Below are 23,662 nucleotides of genomic sequence, written 5' to 3'. Positions count from 1 at the left end.
AAGGCTGTGCTGGGAATGGAACCTAGGGAAAACCTAAATAAAGTTTCAGCTTCCTTTGTTTTTGTTTTTGTTTTGTGGTACCAGAGATTGAACTCAGGACCTTGTGCTTGCAGGGTAGGTGCAGTGCCACTGAGCTAAATCCCCAGCCTATTTTTATTTTTTAATTTAATTTAATTTAATTTTTTGGTTTTTTGAGATAAGGTCTTGCTATGCAGTTCAGGCTGACCTTGAACTCACTATGTAGACAAGGGGGCAATCCTCCTGCCTCAACCTCCCTAGTGCTGAGATTACAGGCATATGCCACCATGCTCGGCTTCTCTTGTTTGTAATTACTTGCTGTTGGTTGACTTTTAAAATCACTAACTCGGGCCGGGGATTTAGCTCAGTGGTTCCGCTGCCTGCCTCACAAGTGCAAGGACCCAAGTTCGATCCCTGGTACCAAAAAAAATAAAAATAAAAAAAATAAAATAAAATCACTAACTCTGAGCTGGGCAGGTTGCCACATATCAATAATCTCAGAATTCTGAGAGGCTGAAGCAGGAAGATCTCAAGTTTGAGCCCAGCTTGGGCAATTTACCGACTTAGTAAAACCTTATCTCAAAACAATGAAAATTAAAAAATTCTGTATATTGTATGGACCAATTTGTATAAAATTACAGAAAGTTAAATTAGTCTATAGTGACAGAATGCAGATCAGTGATTGCCTGGGAATGGGGTCTGGGGAGAAAGAAGAACAAGAAGCAATTATTAAAAAAAAAAAAAAGAAGGAATTACTTACAAGAGTGCTTGAACTTGAAAAGACTATTAAGGATTCTTGTTATCTTGATGGTGCTGACGATGTCATGGGCAATCTGTATGTCAAAACTTATCAACCCAAGTCCAGGGATTTAGCTCAGTGTTTCTGCTGCCTGCCTCAAAAGCGCGAGGTCCTGAGTTCAATCCCTGGTACCAAAAACAAACCAAAAACTTATCAACCTGTACTATTTATTTATTTATTCTGCAGTACTAGGGATAGAACCCAGGGCTTCAAGAATGCTAGGCAAGTGCTCTAACATTAAGCTGCATGTCCAGCCCCCAAATTGTACACTTTAAATACGTATAGTTTTATATTAATAATATCCCAACAAAAATTTTTTTTGGTACCGGGAATCAAATGCAGGACCTTGGGCTTTCAAGGTAGGTGGGGTGCCACTGAGCTATATCCTCAGCCCAACAAAGTTTTTTTTTTGGTTACCAGGGATTGAACTTGGGTCCTTGTGCTTACGAGGCAGGCGGTGGAACCACTGAACTAAATCCCCGGCCCTAAACAAAGTTTTTTTAATGGGCAAATGATTGGAACAAACATTTACTAAAGAAGATATATGGATAGCAAATAAATATATGGAAATTTGTTTATCATCTTAAGTTAGTAGGATGATGCACATGAAAATTCCAGTTTATCAATTTTGCTTAATTTTTTAAAGAACCTGGTTTTTTTGTGTGTTTTTTTAAATTTATTTTTTTGGTACCGGGGATCGAATTCGGGTCCTTGCGCTTGCGCAGCAGGCGACAGAACCACTGAGCTAAATCCCTGGCCCTAAAGAACCTGTTTTGTTGGGTTTTTTGGTTTGGTTTTTTTTTTTTTTTTTTTGGTACCAGGGATCCAACTCGAGACCTTGCGCTTGTGAGGCAGGCAGCAGAACCACTGAGCTAAATCCCTGGCCCTAAGAACTTGCTTTTGATTCCACTGATTTCTCTTTTCACTATGCGCATATATTTCTTCAAGTACTTAAGTATAGTTGTAAAAGTTGTTTTAACATCTTTGCTGGTTTTATGATTCTGTCATTCCTAGATCTTTCTATTCACTGATATTGTTTCCTAGTGATGATCACATTTATCTGCTTCTTGACATGCCTAATTCAATTAGATGCAGGATATTGTAAATGCTATTTCTTGAGTACCTGGACTTTGCTTTCCTCATTCTTTCTTTTTCTGCAAGTGTGCCTTGTGTGAGTGTGTGTGTGTGCGTGTGTGTGTGTGTGATCAGAGACTGGACCCAGGGCCTTTGCACTTAGCTACATGTCCAGCAATTTGTTGTTATTTTTTCTTTTGAAGTAGGTTCTAAGTTACTAAGTTGCCCAGGCTGGTATAAACTTGGGGCCATCCTGCCTCACTCTCCCAGAATGCTGGGATTATGACCGTGAGCCACTCACCCAGCTATTTTTTATTTTTTAAGAGATATGGTCTTGCTATGTTTCCCAAACTGGCTCTGGACTCCTGGACTCAATCCATCCTCCTCCCTTAGCCTCCTGAGCAGCTGGAATGACAAGTGTGTACCACGGCACCACCACACCCAGATTTGCTGCCTCTTTTTTTTTTTTTTGCTACTGGGGATTGAACTCAAGACCTTGCGCTTGCGAGGCAGGTGGTGGGACCACTGAGCTAAATCCCTGGCCCAGCTGCCTTATTTTAAAGTGTGTTGAACTTTATTTTGGACAGCAGTTATTTGTGGATTTGTTGAGCCCTTTGAAGCTTATTTTTTTAAATTTCAAAATAATTATAGATTTACAGGAATTGCAATGACAGTACAGAGAAAGCCTATATACCCTTCACCATCACCCCCATAACTCCATCTTCTCTAACTATAGTAGATATCAAAGCAGAAAATTCACATTGATGTATATGTTTGTTGATTTTTTTTTTGGTACCGGAGATCGAACTCGGGACCTTGTGCTTGTGAGGCAGGCACCGGAACCACTGAGCTAAATCCCCGGCCCTACATTGATGTATATGAATACATCTTTTTATCACGTGACAGATTCATGTACAGAAGACCCTTGATTTATGAATTCAATTCATTTACAAGGGCTGGTTGTAACTCAAGTTGGTCATAAATCAAGACTATTTTTCCCCTAAGAAATAATAGAAAGACCCATAATGTTTTCCGAACTTCCCAACGCACTCCTTAACTAACCTTTTCTTTTTTTTTGGTACCAGGGATCGAACTCAGGACCTTGCACTTGCAAGGCAGGCATCGGAACCACTGAACTAAGTCCTTGGCCCCTAACATTTTCATAATAAAAAGGGTTGTATAATGTGCATAGTTTACCAGAAACACCAGTAATTTTCCTTGTGTATTCACTAAAAAGTTATAAAATGTGCCCTGTTTACCAGAAACAATTTCATACTGTATTCCCCATTCAAGTTGACATCTTTGGCTTGCAGGAAGGGAGGATGAAATGGAGGTGGTTATTGTTTGGAAGGAGAGTTCCTCTGGTGTCCTTTCTCTCCTTGGGAGAGTCTGTAGCTCACTAGGACCTGCTTCTGGCTCACTAGGTCTCAGAACTAAAATCTTTTCAGAACTAAAACCTTTTCAGAACTAAAAATTACATTTGATCTTAGCCAAAAGGCCGAGAAGCGATCAGAACTAAAAATTGATCTAAGGTTGTCTGTTTCTGTCTTTTCTTTAAAACTGTTCGGTAGTATAACATGACTTTGTCATTAAGCAAGTGAATGCAATGATTGGCTTTTTCTCTGTCTGGGTGGGTCTTCCCTACAAATGTTTCTAGCTCTATATTTTCAGGATTTCCTGTATTTCAGAAGAACTTTGCTGCGCTGATTGTTGATACTCCCCCATCTCTTCAGAAAGCTCCTCAGTTGGCATTCTCTGTTGCTCAGTCAGAAGTTGCTTAAGTTCCTCTGTAGACACTTCCTCTGAGTGTTCCTCTGCATCACCACTGTCTACCTGCAAGCCTGTGGACTCTGCTATAGTGACAGTGGCATCAACCACAGGGTCAATTGAAGGTTCAGGCTCCTCTACACAGCCTTCAAAGTCTCTCTCCTTCATGATTCTAGGCCACACTTTCCTTAGAGACATTGGCCCAGGATTTCTCAATTAACCCTACACAGGACTGACTGCCATTTATAACTCAAGACTTTGGTCATAAGTTAAAACTAAAATTCTAGTTGTAACACAAATTGTTAGTATGTGAGGCTGGTTGTAACTTGAGGGTCCACTATAACCACCATCAAAATCAAGATACAAAGCTAACTGGGCATGGAGGTGCATGCTTGTAATCTGAGAGGCTGAGACAGGAGGATTCTAAATTCAAGACCAGCCTAGACAATTCAGCAACTTAGCAAGACCCTGTCTCAAAATAAAAAAACAACAAAGGAAAGGGAATGTAGCTCAGTGTGAAGGTCCTGGGTTCAATAATCCCCAGTACTAGAAAGAGAAAAAAAAAAGTACAATAGTATGAAGATCTGTCTCTCTTTTTAGTCATAGCTCCACCCCACATCATCCCTAACTCTTGTCAATAAGGGATTTGTTCTAAGTTTCTTTAATTATATCTTTAATTATGTCATTTTAAGAATGTGATATAAAATCATAAAATGTGTTCTTTTGTTCCTTTTTTTTTTTTTTTTTTTTGGTACCAGGGATCAAACTTGGGACCTTGTGCTTGCGAGGCAGGCAGCGGAACCTCTGAGCTAAATCCCTGGCCCTGTGTCCTTGATTTAGACAGAGCCTCACTATGTAATACAGTCTGACCCTGAATTCGCTGTGTAGCATAGGCTGGCTATGAACTAATGATTCTCCTGCCTCGGCATCTCAGAGTGCTGAAATTACAGGGATGCACCTTCATACACAGCTAGCTTTGTATCTTGATTTTGTGCTGGCATTACAGGAATGCACCACCATGCTCAGCTGTGACCTTTTTTTTTTTTTTTTGTACTGGGGATTGAACTTGGAACCTTGTGCTTATGAGGCAGGCAGCAGAACCACTGAGCTAAATCCCGGCTGTGGCCTTTTGACACTGTCTTTTTTATGCTGCATAATGCCCTTGAGATTCATCCAAGTTATGTGTATCAATAGCTCATTTCTTTATATTGCTGACTAGTAGTATTTCATATATGGGTATACCAGTTTGTTTAACCATTCATCTATTGAAAAACATTTGGGTTTTTGCAGTTTTTGGCTATTACAAATAAGGCTGCTGTGAACATCCATGTACAAGTTATGTGGGCAATTTTCACTTCTCTGGGATAAATGCCCAGGGGTGTAATTGCTGGGTCATAATGAAAAGTGTATGTTTAGTTAAGTTACTGACAAACTATTTTTTCAGAGTGGCTTTACCTTTCTGCATTCTACCAGCAATTATGATATCCAGTTTTGCCACATCTTTGCAGTGTTTGATATTGACACTCTCTTTTTCGGTGCTGTATTTGTTTGCTAGGCAAGCACTCCACTCCTGAGCTATATTCCCAGTCCCCTATTTTTTCTTTTTAAAGCCAACCCAGTAGGTGTGTAATGACTTTTTTTTTTTTTGGTACTAGGGATCAAACTTGGGTCCTTGTGCTTGTGGAGCAGGTGGAGGAACCACTGAGCTGAATCCCCAGCCCTGTAATGACTTTATTACGATTATTTTCATTCACTTAGTGACTAATGATGTTGAACATCATTTCATGTGCTTATCAGATGTCTGCTCTTCAGTTCAGTGTCTTTTACCCAATTTACAATTGAACTGTTTTTTTACTGTTAAATTTTGTGAGTGCTTTATGTATTCTAAATATGAATTCTTTTTCAGACATGTTATTTACAAATAAGTTCTGTCCATATATAACATTTGAGGGGGAGGGTAAAGCTAGAGATCAAACCAAGGGCCTTGTGCATGCTAAGCATAAGCCCTACCACTGAGCTACACCTCCAGCCCCTGTAGTTTACATTTTCATTCTCTTAACAGGGACTCCCACAGAGCAAGTTTTAAATCTGAAAAAATACAATTTATTGAGATTTTTCTCTTAAAGATTATGCTTTTGGTGTCATGTATAAAAACACTAAAACCCTGCATTTTGGAGATTTCCTTCTGTTTTCTTCTAAAAGTTTTATATTTTTATATTTACTCATAAGTCTATCTGCCTGTCACAAAACTAAAAACTAAAAAGGGGCTAGAGATGTAGCTCAGTGCGTAGGTATTGGTTTCAATTCCCAGTACTAGAAAAAATAAAAATTGAAAAGATATTTGACAAAATGTGATTATAAGTGCTGTAGTGCATGTGACTCATGAAAATAACAATGCTTCCTCCCTGACTTCTTATGGGGTTTTTTGTTTGTTTTTGGTACCAGGGATCAAACTCGGGTCCTTGTGCTTGCGCAGCAGGGGATGAAACCACTGAGCTAAATCCCTGGTCCCCCTTGACTTCTTATGGATCCCCACTCTGTCTTTCCCTGGATCAGGTTTGAATTCACATCTTTACTGTTATGATAGCTACATTTGACACATTTTAGAAATTGCTGTATATCACGAGAAGGATATAAAGTGCTGAGGACTGAAACATTGGAAGCCCATCTTTTACACAGGAAAGCTAAGGCTCAGAGAAGGTGCTTTGCCTATGCTGTGCCCTGGTTTTTATTTTTATTTATTTTCATTTTTTTGTGTGCAGTGTTAGGGATGAAACCCAGGGCCTCATGCATGCTTGGCAAACATTCTATCACTGATTTCACATCCCCAGCTAGTATTCTTAACAAAAGCTAATATTTATTGAGTCCTTGTGCAACCAGCACGGCTAATGAACCTTTAAAAATTAGATTTTTTTTTTCTTTAGAGATAAGCTGCTTTTCAAAACTTCTTCAGGCCTAGGGAATAAACTGCCACCCTCACATCTCCTTAAGCCCAGAAGAATGGACAGAATATTCAGATGCTGCCACCAGGAGGTCAAAATCTAGCTTCATTTCCCCAGTGAAGAAAGGGAGAGGTTTGCGTCCAGGAAGGGATGAAACAAGTCTGGGATGAAAAACCTATTATCTCATTGCATTTCCTCCCTCCACTGTTCTTTGCTACAAAAGATCCAACACACCTCGCACCGTGAGATGAAGATCTGGGCTATGAGGCCCCTCCATCTCCTCAGAGATTGCTCTGAATAAAGCCTTTTTTCCTTTCTACCAAAATAATATGCCTCCTTTGATATGGTCAGCAAAGACCAAATCGGAGAGGCCTTAACACTTCTTAGGATGCACAGTGTTTTAGCTATGTGTGTTAACACACACCCCACACCCCCCGCGCTCCTCACCCCGCCTCACCCCGCTCCGAAGTGAAGCTAGGCACCGCAGCTCATTTCTGTAATACTTCCATCAGTTACTCGGGAGGCTGAGGCAAGAAGACCTCAAGATTTCAAGTCAGCCTGGGCAATTTAGACTCTGTCTCAAAGCTAAATAAATAAATAAATAAATAAGAACGGGCTAGGATGTACCTCTGTTGCACCTTAGGTTATATCTCCAATCCGGGGGTAGGGGGGAACAAAGTGATTGGTGTAGGATTTTTTTTTTTTTTTTTTTTGGTACTTGGGATCAAACTTGTGCTTGCGAGGCAGGCGCCGGAACCACTGAGCTAAATCCCTGGCCCAGGATTCAATTTCTAATAGTGTGTCCGTTGGAACCCACGTTTGACCTATTTAAATGAGCACCATGCTAACCGGAAGTAAGATCATAAAAAAGTTAAATGTAAGTAAGAAAATTCACCCATAACCCTGCCCACTCAACTTAACTGGGACAGACCCTTCGTTGTCTCCCGGAAAAACCCTGCTCCCTCCACACTACCGTCTCCAAATAGCTGCAGCCCCACGCGCTAGCGCCTCAAAAATACAGCAGCTCCACCAGCCCATCTGCTTTGCTGCAGCCAATAGCACCGGGGCTTTTGGAGGCGGGCTTTACTTGGATGCGCGTTCTGATTGGGCACTTCTGGGGGCGGGGTCAGACGAGGCAGTGCGCGGTGGAATTCCATGTGGTGCGCGAGCGGCTGCGCGCCAAGTTCGGGTTCGGTGGTTGCTGAGAGTCACTTAGAGGGCGCGGGTCGGCGGGTCTCTCTGGTGGGACCCGAGGAGCCTTGGGACTGAGGCGTGACCAGATACCTGTGAGGCTGCGTTCCGGTAGGTGAGTGACCTCGGGGTCCTGGCGACGTGGGCGTTTTGGTGTCCTCACTTTCCCGCCACATTTGCCACGCTTCTGGGCTGTCTGAATGACTGGTGGGCAGGCACTAAGGGCTGAGGGGTTGGGCGGCGGCCAGCGGCAGAGCCTCGGTCCTGGGCGCTTTGGTATTTTGGGGGTGGTGGCCGGTGGCCTGTGGCCTTTGACGTGGATGCGAAGGCCTGTTGTGGGCATAAGTGGCCACTCTTTCCTGAGCAGTTTTTTCGCTTAGCATTTTGATTTGAGGACTACCCTTCACCTTGTGCTATCGTCCTCCCAGCTAGGCTGCAAATGAAGAGCTGGCATTTCCTTCTAGTTCCAGATAAGGAAGGCGAGGCCATGAGAAGAGCCGGTGGAAAGAGGAGAGCCCAGAATAGAGCCCCATTCTTAAAGCCTGTATTCCTAACCTCTACGCATGTAGTTCCTACTTGTTTTTTAAAATTTATTTACTTCATCAATTCTCTCTTTCTCTCTCTGTCTTTTTTTTTTTTTTGCTACAGGAGATCAAACTCAGGACTTTGTGCATGCGAAGCAGGCGTGGTGCGACTGAGCTAAATCCCTGCCCTTTTTTTTTTTTTTTTCTAAATCCGTGCCCTCTCTTTTTTTTCTCTCTCTTTCTTTCTCGGACTGTCTGCAGTCCCACCCCTCTATTCTAGGAAGCAAGCATGCACTTTAGGATTCTTGGGTCAGTGCCTGTTCTTTGAGGTTCTGAAAATTGAGTGACCAGTTGGTCAGCTGAGGCCAGACAGATGTGCTTGCCTTCAGTCAGGAAGTTGCTGAACTGGAAACACTAGTTGAGGGTCCTATAGAATCCGATTTCTTACTTGAGAGAACATATAAATGGGTAATTGTGTTCTTTATCTAAAACAGTGTGTAGGAAGAAGCTTTGGAACTAAAGGTAAACCAGAGTTCAGAGTCTCACTTATTGTTATATAACCTTTGACATGTTAGCTCTCTGACCCTGTGTCTTTCTCTGTAAAGAAGAGAACTTAAGCGCCGGGGGTTTAGCTCAGTGGTGCAGCACCTGCCTCACAAGCTCGAGGTCCTGAGTTTGATCCTTGGTACCCGGGAAAAAAAAAAGAGAATTTAAGGTGTTCAGCAAGATGATTCTGTTGACAGACCCCTGACTGGATCCACTTGTATGGCAGGATTAGGAGGCCTGGGGAAGCTGGTGACTTGCAAGTGACTTTACTGACTAGGTCTCTTCCTGGAGTGGTGAGGATTGTGGAACACGAGTGACAGTGCTTTTATAGAAATAGCAACTCTATAATGGCAGGGATGCTACAGTAAGCTTTGTTGGGCTGGGCTGCTCAGTGGGTGTCACTGGTAAAGTTAGTGACAGTGGCCCAAAGATCCCTAGGTTTATAAACCCTGGCCCACTATAGTGGGGAATGAAACCAGGGCCTTGCTACGGAGATACTTCGTCAGCTCTTTTTTTTTTTTAAATACAGGGTCTGGTATCCAGCCTGGGCTCCAACTCTTCTTTATCCTCTCACCTCAGCCTCCCAGAGTGCTAGGATTACAGTTGTGCACTACTGCACCTGGCTCCCGGGTTTCATTAGTAACAGTAATCCATTTTGGAGTATTTGCTCTGTTCCTGGCACTGTTCTGAGTGCTGTGGACCTGATGTCTGGTTTAAGTCTCACAGCCAGCTTCAGAATATTATTATCCATATGTTAGATGTGAGAGACCAAATCACAGACGTCAGTAACTGAGGCTGCATATTAGGAAGTGGCAGAGCAGGCCTGAGCCCAGAGTGGCATTACCACCACCCTTCCCAGAAGTGAGCTTCATTACCCACTTGCTCAGTGTAGCTCTTACTGGTTTTTTTTTTTTTTCCTCTTACTGTTGAAAGTGGGAGAATCTGAGGTGTCCATCTTGTGACATGTCCATCCGCCATTGGGTTTTCCTAGTTGTTAGTTTCAGTACAACTGAAGGTTTTCTAGGAAGGTTTCTAGGAAGCAGTTTGAAACTTGTAAAATGTAGAGGTGAAAAGGTAAAAATCTGATCTGTCCTGACTCTTGTCCTTGGGACTTTGCATTTTATCTCCTGTGGACATGTCTTTGTTTCCCAGGCTTTAGCCACGTGAGTCTGACTTCTAACCTTTGGCAAGTCAGAGTTCTTCCTATCTTAGGGGTTTGCACTTAGTGTTTGCTTGCCTAGATTGGTCTTACCCCCAAATCTTGTATGCTTGGCTCCTTTCCACCGTTCGCCCCCACCTATTTACTGTCCTCATAGTCAACATCACTTAGTGCCAAGAACTATACACTAAAAAAATGGTTAGAATGGTAAATTTTATGTCACATGTATTTTACTACAATCTGAAAATAAAATAAAAGCAGAAAATATGCTCTTTAGCCAACCTCCAGACCTTAAGATGCTGAGTTTTTCTGCCCTAAATATTACATTAGATAAAAATGATTATTTTTTTCTCTCTACATCTTAAAAAGTATATAGTCTCAGGATCTTTTCTTACTATAAATAAGAATGCCCTATGGGCTGGGGATGTAGCTCAGTGGTGGCACGCCTACCTGGCAAGCACAAGGTCCTGAGTTCAATCCCCGGAACCTAAAAAAAAAGAATGCCTTAGTATATAACAGTTAACTGAAATAAGACAACAATTTTTTTTTTTTTTAAATACTGAGGATTGAATTCAGGACCTTCTCACTGAGCTACATTGCCAGACCTTTTTTGAGACAGAGTCTCACTAAGTTGCCCAGGCTGAACAAGAACTTGTGATCCTCCTGTCTCTGCCATCCAGAGTGCTGGCATTATAGGCATGAATCATCACACCTGGCTGAAACAATGAATCTTGAACTCTTTGTTTAAATAAATTCAGACTTTTTCATGGCTTGGGAAAAAAGCTTATTGAGGACTCAGGGAGATTATGGATTTAATTAATAAAGATATGTACTACTACTTATAAGAGTTAAGTAGTATTCAGATTCAGGGGGCTGGGAGTGATATTTGATCCTACATGGTAATGAGAACAAGGTAGAAAACCAGAAACAGACTGCTGAAATAAGGAGCCAAGAGATGGCTACACTGACAGCTCTCACTCAGAGATTAGGAGATCATTGCAGCTCAGAACTACTTTCATGGAAGCCAAGCATGGTGGCTAACATCTGTAATCCCAGCACTGTGGGAAGCTAAGGCAGAGAGATCACAAATTTGAGCCCAGCCTGAGCAATTTAGCAACTGAGACCCTGTCTCAAATTTTTAAAAAGTGCTGAGGATGTAGCTCAGAGAATGCCCCTGGGTTCAAAATCCCCAGTACTGGGGGCAAAATTTTCATGGGTCAGAGAAAGGCTTGTATGTGGGCAGAGAGCAGCACATTCTGCTCAAGCAGAATCAGGGGGTCCATAGTGGTGGTGTGGAGGGGTGTCAAGACCTGCCCTGCCTCCAAGGAGAGTTGAACTGAATGCCTTCCCTCAAATGACTGAAATCTCACCCTCATGGACTTTAGTTCTTTGGTGGTAAAGAAGTGTCCCCTTTATGTTGCTGGCCACTTTTGAATCCTTTTTAACCTTCAGTAGTTAATATTTAAGTTTTGATCTTTGGGATTCTAGGACCAGAAGGCCTAGTTTGCCTCTGAGACAAGTTTGTGGTCTCCACCTGTGGGGGTTGCACTGTGGCAGTTCCTGAGTACAAGCTCATCGAGGAGAAGCTATGGGACCTGGTGCCAAAGCACCTGCACAGTCAGTCTCGAGGCAGATGTGGCCCCTGCAGTGTGCTGATGCTGTAGCCGCAGAAGCCTTCTGTAGCACTTGAGTCCAAGTGCTTTGACTGTTGCTTTGTGTTTTGCGGGTGTGGTTATATGCCTAATAATGTCATACTTATGTTACAATGACTACTTTGAAAGCCCTAATTAGGAATTTCCTAGTTAAAGATGGTTGATAGTTCCTCATTTGAGCTCTGCCAGAGAAAGGAGAATCCCTGTGATTTAAGATTATTTAGACTATCCAATGTTTTTTTGTTGTTGTTGAGAAAAGGTTTCACTGTGTAGTTCAGGCTGACCTTGATCTCACAGTGATCCCCCTGCCTCAGCCTCATGAGTGCTGGGATTACAGGCATTATTTATTCAGTGTTTCTATTTGTCTAGCAAATTATACCATGGAAAAAGGGGTGTCTCCTCATGATTGGGTCCTTGTAATCTGGACATCCTCAAACAGGCCTCCTGGCCCAGCTACCTTGAGGGACCCTTTTTTTCACTGCCTTCCCATCCCTAGTGCCCTGCTCTTTAACAGCTTTGACCTTATATTCATGTTCGGTTGCCTGTGGTCTAGCACCTCCCCTCCAAGAAGCCCCAAAAGGCAGGACCCTTGGCAGGTTTATTCACCATGGTACCAAACACAGTGGTGGCACATGAAACGTCCTCAGTAAATGTTTACTTGAAAATTTAACAAAAATAATAGAAAAGTACAAAAAACCTGACAACTGTTGATTAAGGGAGGGCAGTTCCTATAAATCTTTGAACTTTCACACTAGGGAAAATGACACTGATCACAAAATTCTAGTTTGTTTTTTTCTTTGTTTGTTTGTTTTATTTTGGTATCAAACTTGGGATGGAACTTGGGACCTTACACTTGCAAGGCAGGTGGCAGAACCGCTGAGCTAAATTCCCAGCCCCACAAAATTCTAGTTCTTTGTAGAAATAAATTTGAAGTTTTTTTTTTCTAGTCAGCTATATTTTCATGGACTATGGTTTTCTGATAGAAATACAGATATGCAAATCTGACCTGTGATTCTTATAGGATGGTTTATTTATTTATTTATTTATTTATTTGGTACCGGGGATTGAACTCGAGTCCTTGCGCTTGCAAGGCAGGCGGCAGAACCACTGAGGTAAATCCCCGGCCCAAGAATGGTTTATAATAATACATCCATGCTGTGTATTGCCCTGTGTGCTTTGGGGTTCATGGAGTCCTGCCTCCATGACCAACCTGCTGTGCAGCCCTGGATTAAGATAGAGAACTTTACTTTTCTGAGGTTTTTGTTTTCATTGCTGGAAACATGAAAAAAATGAACACATGAGATTGATGCTGGGATTATAATGAAATAGTACTGTATTCAGTTCCTAGAGGTGTTTTTTGCAGCAAAACTTCAGGTACACTTTTCTGGTGTCTGGGAGAAATGTCTCTGGACTGAATGTAGAGTTTTTGTCTGCTATACTTAAGTTACAAATGGTGCTTATAGGCATCATGGAAGGAGAATCCCAATTGCTTGTATTCTGTTCTTTGTTAACTTGTGTATCTGCCCAGAAAAATCTCCTGAAAAGTTGCTAAATAAAAAAATTTTGCCTTTTTAAAGAACTTACCAGTTGCCTGCTGCCAGAATTGTTTTAATTCAGCACTTCATTGTTTGGTCATTTGGCAATATTACTTCTTTATAGATACCTGTACTGGGTACTGTGGGAGATTTTTAAAAAAGGAACACTTAGTCCTGCCTTTAGGAACTTGGTTTAGTTAGGGGATAAGCTGTACCAGGAGAAGCTGAATGGTGAGGAGGCTGAGCTGGGCTCACTATAGGTTACCCCCTGACTCATGGAAGTGGAGTGGCCTGGAGAGAAGAGGGTCAGGTCCAAAGTCAGAAAGAAACTGGATGTTCTGTATGGTGGTTTTGCAATAGATTATGTTTGTATTTACCAAGCAGTTCTGCAGGAAAGGCTAAAATAACAGGCCAGCACTATAGCAACACAGGAGAACTTACAGGTTGCAACGAGGATTGCCTGAGTTTATCACTGGAGCCTATGGTTTTCTCATTTTTTTAGGCAGCTTTGAACCAGTGTGATGATGACTTCAGTCAATGGAGCCCATAAGAATGCTGCCCTGTGGTCCTCCCATGAAACTATGCTAGCACAGCCTCTCAAGGACAGTGACATTGAGGTAAGATTTGTGGGATCTTCACATGTATGTTCACATCAGAGGCCTTTGTTTAAATCTCTAGTTTTTTGCTTTTGTTTTTTTGCAGTGTTGGGGATTTTACCCAGGGCCACCCACATGCTAGGGAAGTGCTGTACTACTGAGCTATACCCCTTGCTCCTAAATCTTTAGTTCTAATCATGAATTAATTTTATTATGGATTGCCTTGCAATTACTGTGTGCAGTATATTTAGTGCCAGCTTGTGGAGCTGGGGATATAGCTCAATGGTAAAGCACTTTGCCTAGCATGTGAGAGGCCCTGGGTTCCTTCCCCAGCACTGCAAAAAAAGTGCTAGATTGAGAAACAGTGGTGAGAAAGTCTAAAAGTCCTTTGAAGGTAAATGTAGATGTTTCTGAGTTCCTACGAAGTGCAGAGCATTGTACTAGGTGCCATGGAAGAAACTGGGGAGAGGGAGATGTCATTTGTGGTTGATCTTCTCCTTACAGTTCACAGGGAATATGTCTATTTAGATGACTAGAAGCATTTTTATTTCTTTTTATAATAGCTTTATTGAGTTATTGTTCACTCACAATATAATTCAGTGGTGTTTAGCATACAGATGCTCCTTGAGTTACGTAGTTACATCCTATCATAAGTTGAAAATACTATTCAGTCGAAAATGCACTGAATACGCCTAACCTACCACACATCCTGGCCTAGCAACACAATACATTGTTTTCCCCATGACTGCAGGGCTGACTGGGACCTATGGCTCAGTGCCACTGTCCAGTATCAGGAGAAGATTGGTACCATTGTGTCTCTAGCCCAGGAAATACCCAAATTAACACTTTAAAGTACAGTTTCTACTGAATGTATATCACTTTCCAGCCATTGTAAAGTTAAATCATTTTAAGTCAGAATTTCACATTTTTGTATCCAAGAGCCCATTGGGGCTCACCCTAACCCTCCCCAAAGTACCCACCCCTGGGCAACCACTGATCTACTTTTTGTTTTTCTGAATTTGTCAAAACATCTTTTTCCTGAAAGAAAAGGAACAAGGAATAAGGTTCAGGAAGGGAGACTTCTCAAATTTAGAATATGTACATAAACTTTACTGGTTAAGCATTTGAAATCCAAAATGCTTGGTGAAATGTAGGAATAAAAATAACAAGTTTAAAAATAAAAAAACAGTTTGGTGTAGAATTAAGTTAGGTGGGATACATAATTTTCTTTTTTTTTTTGGTACTGGGAATTGAACTTGGGACCTTTCACTTGCAAGGCAGAACCACTGAGCTAAATTCCCGGCCCCATAATTTTCTCTTAAATCATTTTTTCTACATTCATTTTCTCTTACTAATTCTTTCTCAATGTTAAAGCTTCTGAGGACGATTTATTCTGCCCTAGGAGTCTTCTTGATTATTTGGGCTCCATTCAGCTTCTAAGAGCACAACCTTAATCTGTAATAGTGTCTTTTCTCTTTAGGAGATTATGTTTTGTTTTTGAAGAATAAAACATAGTGTAGATCTTGTAGTAGAGATTGAACCCAAGGTCTTCATAATATGATACAACTCCAACCCTTCTTTATTGTGAGACAGTGTTTCACAAAATTGTCCAGACTGGTCTCAAACTTGCAGTCCTCCTGCCTCAGTCTCCCAGAGTGCTGGGATTACAAGGAGATTATGGCTTTGATCAGAACAGAATTTTAAACTAAAGTGTGCCAGTGTTCAGCATCTATTTTCTTTCTGTAAGGTGTACAACATCATTAAGAAGGAGAGTAACCGGCAGCGAGTGGGATTGGAGCTGATTGCCTCAGAGAATTTCGCCAGCCGGGCAGTTCTGGAGGCCCTTGGCTCCTGTTTAAATAACAAATACTCTGAGGGGTACCCAGGCCAGAGGTGAGTATCTTCAAAGTCCTGCTTCAGGGCCAGAGATTTAGCTCAGTGGTTCCGGCGCCTGCCTTGCAAGCGCAAGGTCCTGAGTTCAATCCCCAGTACCAAAAAAAACCAGACAAAGTCCTGCTTCAGACATGGTGAAGTCCTGAATCAATGTAGAATTGCAACATGTAAATTTCAGAAAACATCAAACCTCCCAATGTGAGTCTTTTCTTCCATTCTTGCTTCTCTGCCATGCCTCTTTTATGATCCCAGCCCTTGATAACTGTTCTTGGAGCAGTTATATTCAGAGTCACATGTGACACCCCTTTTGCGGGTTTTCTATACTAGCAGGCCAGTGTATAAAGAGTATCATCTATCCTCTATGTAGGAAAGACTGTTGTCTTCTAAAGGGTAGCTCTTTCTCTGAGTCATTAAATCTGTATCAGAAGTGGCCAGTGAGGCCAGGGATTTAGCTCAATGGCTCCACCGTCTGCCTCCCAAGAGCAAGGTCCTGAGTTCGATCCCTGGTGCAAAAAAAAAAAAAAACAACCCAGAAGTGGCCAGTAAGTGTAAAAAAATCTATAGTACAGGTTGAGTGTCCCTTAATCTGAAAAGGTCAGGATCAGATGTGTCCAGATTTTACATATTTGGAATGTGTACATAGACTAAGGATTCAAAATCCAAAATTTGGGCCAGGGATTTAGCTCAGTGGTTTCGCTGCCTGCTGCGCAAGCACAAGGACCTGAGTTCGATCCCCGGTACCAAAAAAAAAAAAAAAAAATCCCAAAATCCATAATTTGATTTTTTTTTTTTTTTTTGATGTTGGCCTTAGACAAACATTCTACCACTGAGCTATACCTCCCAACCCCTCGAAACTTTTTGAGAATCATGTTGGTGCTAAAAAAGTTTCAGACTGCCGGGGATTTAGCTCAGTGGTTTCACCGCCTGCTGCGCAAGCACAAGGACCCGAGTATGATCCCTGGTACCAAAAAAAAAAAGTTTCAGACTGGGCTGGGGATTTAGCTCAGTGGTTCCACCACCTGCCTCAAAAGCACAAGGTCCCGAGTTTGATCCCCAGTACAAAAAACAAAACAAAAGTTTCAGATTTTAGATTTCAGATTAGCAGTGCTCAACCTATACTGGAAATTGATTCTACATTATAAAGTTATAGTTATATGTGCAGTGATATTCCATCAGAACTTTCACCCTTGTTTTTTGGTACCAGGGATGGAACTCGGAACCTTGCACTTGTGAGGCAGGCACCAGAACCACCAAGCTAAATCCTTGGCCCCTGAACTTTCAGCCTTTTAAGAACCAGTTATATACTGCTGCTTCTCTTTTTTATTTTTTTATTAATATATGTTTGTAGTACATAATGATTACATTATCATGGGGAGTGGGTACATACACATAACACATCTTATTTCTTTTTACATCTCCTTCCTCTCCTCTTCCCCCTCCATCTCTTTGTCCCCTTTGCATTTGCAAAAGATCTATTTCCCTGCTTCCTATAATCTAATTTTGCCCTTTAATTTATTTATCCTTTGGGTTTTTCATATAACATTATGGTCTCAAGGTACATCCATTTTTCTCCAAATAACTCAAATTTATTCTCCTTTATATCAGATTAGTACTCTACTATGTATAGATACCCCACATTTTCTTTTTCTTTTTTTTTTTTTTTTTTTTTTTGGTACTGGGGATCAAAGTCAGGACCTTGCACTTGTGAGGCAGGTGCCAGAACCACTGAGCTAAATCCCCAGCCCACACCTTTTCTTTACCCATTCATCTGTTGATGAACATATAGGCCACTCCCTAACTATTATGAGTTGTGCTGCTATAAATATGGTTATGCTTCATTGTATGATACATGGTTATGTATTATTGTAATATGATGTCATTAACTTTTTTTTTTTTTTTGTACCAGGGATCAAACTCGCGACCCTGTGCTTGCAAAGCAGGCGGCAGAACCATTGAGCTAAATCCCTTGCCCCAATGTCATTAACTTTTGAGAAGATAGCTAGAAGTGGAATACCTGGGTCAAATGGAATTTCTAGTTTTTGTTTTGTTTTGTTTTGAGCTAAGTTCTTGCTGTGTAGTTCACACTGGCCTTGATTACTATTTAGCCCAAGTTGGCCTTGAACTAGTGACAATCCTCCCGAGTCCTGGGATTACAGATATGCACTACCATGGACTTTAGATTCATTGGATTGTGATCTCATAAAATGTATAAGAAATTAAAATTCTTTTCCATATATTTAAGCATGCTTTATGGGCTCGTATATGATCTCTTAGAGCAAGTTCCATGTGATGCTGAGAAGCATATGTGTTTTGTTGTTGGAACACTGTGTAGATGTCTACTGTATTAAGTCCATTTGTTCAAAAGTTTGATTCAGTTGTATTTCTTTGTTGATTTTTTTTGTCTATTTGATCTATTTGTGGTAGTGGGATATTAAGGTTCCCCACTGTGATTGTGTTGATGTTTATTTGATCTTTTTTTGTTTTGTTTTGTTTTTTGGTACCATGTATCGAACTCGGGACCTTGTGATTGCAAGGCAGACGGTGGGACCACTGAGCTAAATCCCCGGCCCTTTATTTGATCTTTTATGTCCATTAGTATTTGTTTCATGAAGTTGAGTGTGCTGGTGTTAGGTGCATATGTATTTATAATTGTTATCTCTTTCTATTGAGTTGTTCCCTTAACCAGTATATAGTGACCTTCTTTGCCTCTTCTGATCAGTATTGGTATATAGTCCACTTTGTCTGAAAATAGCATAGCTACACCTTCTCGTTTTCAAGCTCCTGTTGTATGAAATATTATTTCCATCCTTTGACTTTTATTCTATGAACTTCCTTTTGAATTTAATGTGTTTCTTGTATACAGCATGCTATTGGGTTTTTTTGTTTTGTTTTGTTTTGTTTTGTTTTTGGTACCAGGGATCAAACTCAGTTCTTTGTGCTTGCACAGGAGGCGGCGAAACCACTGAGCTAAATCCCCGGCCCCTGGGTTTTGTTTTTTGATCCATTCTGCCAATCTGTCTTTTGATTAAGGAGTTGAGACCATTCATATTGAGTGTTATTACTAAAACATTTTGATTTATTCCTGTCATTGCATTTTCCTGTTGCTGATTCCCTCACCACCACCCCTTTTTGTCTAACTGCTCACTTTACCTAGTTAGTGTATTCATTCCATTAGACTTTTTGGCATTGTTGGCTTCATTGTGTATTCCTAGATTATCCTTGAGAAAGTTTTGGAGCGCTCGTTTTGTGGTCATGAGTTTCTTAAGGTGTTCTTTGTTATGGAAAGATGTTATTTCTCCATCAATTTTGAAAGATAATTTTGCAGGATATCTTAGTCTGGGTTGACAGTTGTTCTTTTTTAGGGCTTAAAACACTTCACTCCAAGCTCTCCTGGCCTTAAAATTTGTGTTGAGAAGTCTGCTGTAATTTAATGGATTTACTTTTATAAATAATTTGTCTCTTTTCTCTACCAGTTTTTAGGATTCTGTTTTTGTTTTGAACTTTTGGGATTTTGAGTATGATGTGTTATGGAGAAGTTCTTTTTTGGTTGTGGCTATTTGGGATTCTGAATGCCTGGATTATCTGTATGTTAAATTCTTTTCCCATACTTGGAAAGTTTTCTGCCATTATTTTTATAAACAGGGTTTTTTTTATGCCATTCATGCTATCTTCTGATTTTTCTTTTTTTCTAATTGTACTTGTTTGTAGTACATAATAATTACATTCATCATGGGGGTTAGTACAAGTACATAACACAATTATCTTTTCATCCTTTTCCTCTCCCTTTGCTTCCCACCCCGAATCTCTTCTGATCTTTCACAAATTCTAAGTAATCTTAGGTTAGTCTTGTTTGCATCATCTAGCAATTATTTGATTCATTTTCCATGTTCTTGTTTTTAAGGTCACGTGGATCAGCCCTATCTTCTAGTTTAGACACTGTCCTAATTTGCTCATTTCTTCCCAAAGTTTTTTTGTTTGGTTGGTTGGTTTTTTTTGGTTTTTGGTTTTTTGGTACTGGGGATTGAACTCGGGTCCTTGTGCTTGCAGGCCAGGTGGCAGAACCACTGAGCTAAATCCCCAACCCCCATACTTTTTAATAGAATTTTTTATCTTCTGGATTTCTGTTTTGTATGTTTTTGTGGACTGTGATTCTTTGCTTAACTCATCATTCATGTTTTGTGTTGTTTTGTTTAGCTCGGCTAGCTATTAGTGTCTTCTGTAAGCTCACTAATGGTTTTGTATATTTATTTTATTATCTGTTTAGTTACATCATCTTTGAGCTCATTGAGCACCTTATTGATTTTTTTTTTTTTAAACTCTCCTTTATTATTTTATATAATTTGTCTTGGTTTTGACTTCCTCTCCAACAGTGCCCCATGGGTCAGGTTTTGGGAAATTGGGAGTTTTTGGAAGCATTTTGTTGGTTTGTTTTCCAAAATGCTTCTGTTATTTGCAGTGGGTTGTTGTTGCTACTTTGTGCTGAGGGTTGCAGGTTGACTATAGTGGACTTTGTTGCTAGTATGGAGATCTCTTTAGTTAGTGTCTGTTTTCCAGTGATGCACTCTGGACGTGGCTGACTGTAGGCCTTTGTCTGTGTCCCAACATCTGACCACTTTCGTTAATTTGGGGAGGGGAAAGTGTAGTGCAATTGGCCCAGCACCTAGTTCTGTGGAAATGAACTGTAATATTGTTGGTGACACAAAGACAAACCCGATAATAGCATACAGTTAGTAGCAACAACTATGCCACCACTGGCAATAGCAATAAAATTAGCAACAATAATAGATTAGAAAACAAACTGGGTATTGACATACCATAAGAAACAATAAAAGCTACCACTATACCAGCCTTAACAATAGAAAAGAGGTCTCTAATTATAAAATAGACACAATTACAAACCAAATACTAATGTACAGTAAGTATATCAGTACTAAATGCAACAACTATACCACCATTAACAGTAGAATTCAATAACAGAAGCATTAGTCAACTAAATATCTAAATATTAATAAAGTTCAATACTACTAGTAAGGATGGAAGGGAGATGAAGGGGAAAATGAAAGAAGTAAATTTGAAAAATAAAAGGCAGATGAGAAGAGAAAAGTGAGCTAAAGGGTCTATTAAGGAGTAAAAGAAAATTAACGTAATTAGATAAAAGTAATAAATGAACAAACAAGAAAAAGAAGAAAAAAAAATGAATAAAACGAAAAATGAGTCCAGAAAGAAATTCCTTCACATTTTTGAATGAATGGTTTGGCTTGGTCTGGTTTGGTGTTTGAAGACAGAGTGTCACTATGTAGTTCAGCTTGGCTTTGGACTCACTTTGTGACCCAGGCTGACCTTAAATTTGCATGATCCTCCTGCCTCAGCCTCCCAAGTGCTGGGATTACAGACACGCCATCATACCCAGCTCAGAATGAGTGGCTTCTTTCCAGGATCTGCAGTATTGGAATTCACCAGATATGGGAGAGGGATAGTGAGTCACTAAGACCTATTTTGTTTCCACACTCAGATTTTTGTGTGTGAATGCTGAATCCTGCTTCACCTTTCCTGCTGGACATGGTTGGTCAATTGTTTCCAGCTGTATTCATTCCAGCTGCTCCCAGTTTGTGTGCCCCTAAGTCACAGTTTTCTCTGCCTGTCTTTATAGCCGATGGATTTGTGAGGTGTCCACCTTGTTCAGAGGTCCTTCTGTCCATATACCTCAGGCTGTGGCAACCATTCAAACTGAAGTGTATCCCTGCATTGGTAAATGGGAAAAGCAAACAGACCATTGAGGATATTGGATAGACATTAACATAGAGGATGTCACTGGGAAAGGCAAACAGACATTGAGGGTGAGGATGCTGGATATTGATGGTGGGGGCAGGTCAGGCAATCCACTGGGCTTCATGCCAGCAATTTCACACACAGCCCCCTCTGAAAACCAAGGCCCCCATGTTCTTCCTGGCCTGAGCTTGAATTTCTCAGAGGTCTATGTCTAGCCTGCATGCTCTCCTTTACTGTCTCTTGTGGCTGTCCCCTACCCAGTTACTATGGTAGGGTGATCCTAGAAATCCTGAAGTGAAGTTGTTCTGTGCCATAGTCTTAACACGTTCATAATTGGGGTGTAATTTGTGTGGCTCACTGTCAGGTAACTCTGAACCACGGGTGGTACAAGCTGCCCAATGGGACAGTCATACATGTGTCACCAGTGGTTCAGGCCAGGGGGAATGTGTTAAACGACTAACCTCTTACCAAAATGGCTCCTGATCAAACACTTAAATATGGCAGGCACTGCAGTGGATTTCTTTTCCAACTCTAGCATGCCATGTGGAAGGAGTCACTTTCAGAGTAAAATTTGATGCTGTTTTTGCAATTTACAATAACTGTGGGCTTTTGGGGGGGCTAGCATTGCCAGCCCAGTCCGTTGTTTCTCCCTGGAGCTGCTGACCCTCTCAGGCTTTCCTTGTGTTAGCAGAGATAGGTCCCCCTCCCATTCAGCCAGGGTTTCCTTTCCTTTACTCTGTACTGTGCTCTGTTTCTCCACCTTATCTGAAGTTTCCAGATTTCCTGTTAGCTTGCTCCTGATTTCTAGAGATCTGCTTCTTTTTTTCTTCACTGAGTTGCTTTCAATATCTCAATTCAGTATCTCAATTCCAGGTTCTAGAGGGGCTATATTTTTCTCCCAGTCTTATTCTGCCATCTGTTTTTATTTTTTGAGGTAGGTCTTACTGTGTTGCCCAGATTGATATTGAACTCTTGTGTCCTCCTGCCTCAGTCTCCTAGGAATGAGTCACCACACCTGGCTTTTTTTTTTCCTTGTTCAGTTATTAGACAAAGAAAATACCTAATTTGGAATGGTTTTTGAAAATTTGTGTTTGTGTTTTGGACCTGCCCCTAAAGCTGTCTGAAGCCTTTTCTTTCCCTACTATGAATAACTACCTTTTGTATTATGCTTTGAATCACACTGATGGATTTTTCTTTTTTCTTTCTTTTTTTTCCATTTTTTTTTTTTTTTGAGACAGGGTCTCAGTATGTAGTTCAGGCTGGGCTTGAACTCACTATGTAGCCCAGGCTGGCCTCAAACTCGAGACAGTCCTCCTGTCTCACCTCCCAAGTGCTGGGATTACAGGCGTGCACCACCATGCCCGACTTCATGCATGTTTTCATAACTGATATTTCATTGGATCTTCACAGCAACCTTAGAGGGCAAGATGGTGGAGCTGAAACTTATTCACTTCCCTCCACCATATTCTCCCCATCCCTAAGCTTCTTAGGCCTCTACTAAGCACAGAAGTTGGGGGGCCACAATGGATGTGGGGCTCCTTCTTCCCACAGATATTATGGCGGGACTGAATTTATTGATGAACTGGAGATACTGTGTCAGAAGCGAGCACTGCAAGCCTATCATCTGGACCCACAATGCTGGGGGGTCAACGTCCAGCCCTACTCAGGTGAGTGCCACATCTGTCTCATACAACCTCTCAGTGCCTGGCTCCTCAAGCTAGTATCCACTAAGAGGGGTCCTAAGAAGGGCTTCCCATAAAGAAATAAGGAATAAGCCAAGCCCACCTGGGTATGTGCATCCTTCTCCATTCCCCTGAGACCTCCCAGCTCTGCATACCCCTCCCAGGCAGGACCCTGCCCCTGAACTTCTCCTGCAGGGTCAACTCCTGGGATTCAAGAAAGTCGTAGTGATGGCTAGACATGTCCTCACTATTCCTGGGTAATCACCTGGGTTTAGAAATGGACTGTGAGGGCCGGGGATTTAGCTCAGTGGTTTTGCAACCTGCTGTGCAAGTGCAAGGACCCGAGTTCAATCCCCAGTACCAAAGAAAAGAAATGGACTGTGATAGTGAACCTGTCATTTCCCATCTTGCTTGTTTTGGGGTACCAGGGATCGAACTCAGGACCTCACACTTGCCAGGCAGGCACTGTGCCACTGAGCTAAATCCCTGGCCCTCACACTGTATCTTATTGGTAG

The 23,662-nt window shown here is 41.3% G+C and overlaps 1 protein-coding gene across 3 annotated transcripts in view; it reads left to right on the top strand.

Moving 5' to 3' along the window:
• The first annotated feature begins 7,728 nt into the window (after nucleotides 1-7,728).
• Nucleotides 7,729-23,662, top strand: part of Shmt1 (serine hydroxymethyltransferase 1) — a 32,236-nt gene continuing 16,302 nt past the window's right edge. The window contains exons 1-4 of one of the 3 annotated variants that reach the window (XM_004868677.4): nucleotides 7,729-7,906; nucleotides 13,710-13,824; nucleotides 15,551-15,696; nucleotides 23,017-23,132. In XM_004868677.4, the coding sequence (XP_004868734.1) occupies nucleotides 13,729-13,824; nucleotides 15,551-15,696; nucleotides 23,017-23,132 (358 nt within the window). In that variant the 5' untranslated portion in view covers nucleotides 7,729-7,906; nucleotides 13,710-13,728. Of the gene's footprint in view, nucleotides 7,907-13,611; nucleotides 13,825-15,550; nucleotides 15,697-23,016; nucleotides 23,133-23,662 lie in introns of those variants that run through there. The other 2 variants (XM_004868678.4, XM_004868676.4) reach the window with 2 other exon arrangements.

This window comes from Heterocephalus glaber, unplaced genomic scaffold (assembly GCF_053883595.1).
Source record: "Heterocephalus glaber isolate CG9 unplaced genomic scaffold, H.glaber_assembly_v1.0 deba00001813, whole genome shotgun sequence".
NCBI lineage: Eukaryota > Metazoa > Chordata > Mammalia > Rodentia > Bathyergidae > Heterocephalus > Heterocephalus glaber.
This window is presented reverse-complemented; position numbering and strand designations above follow the sequence as displayed.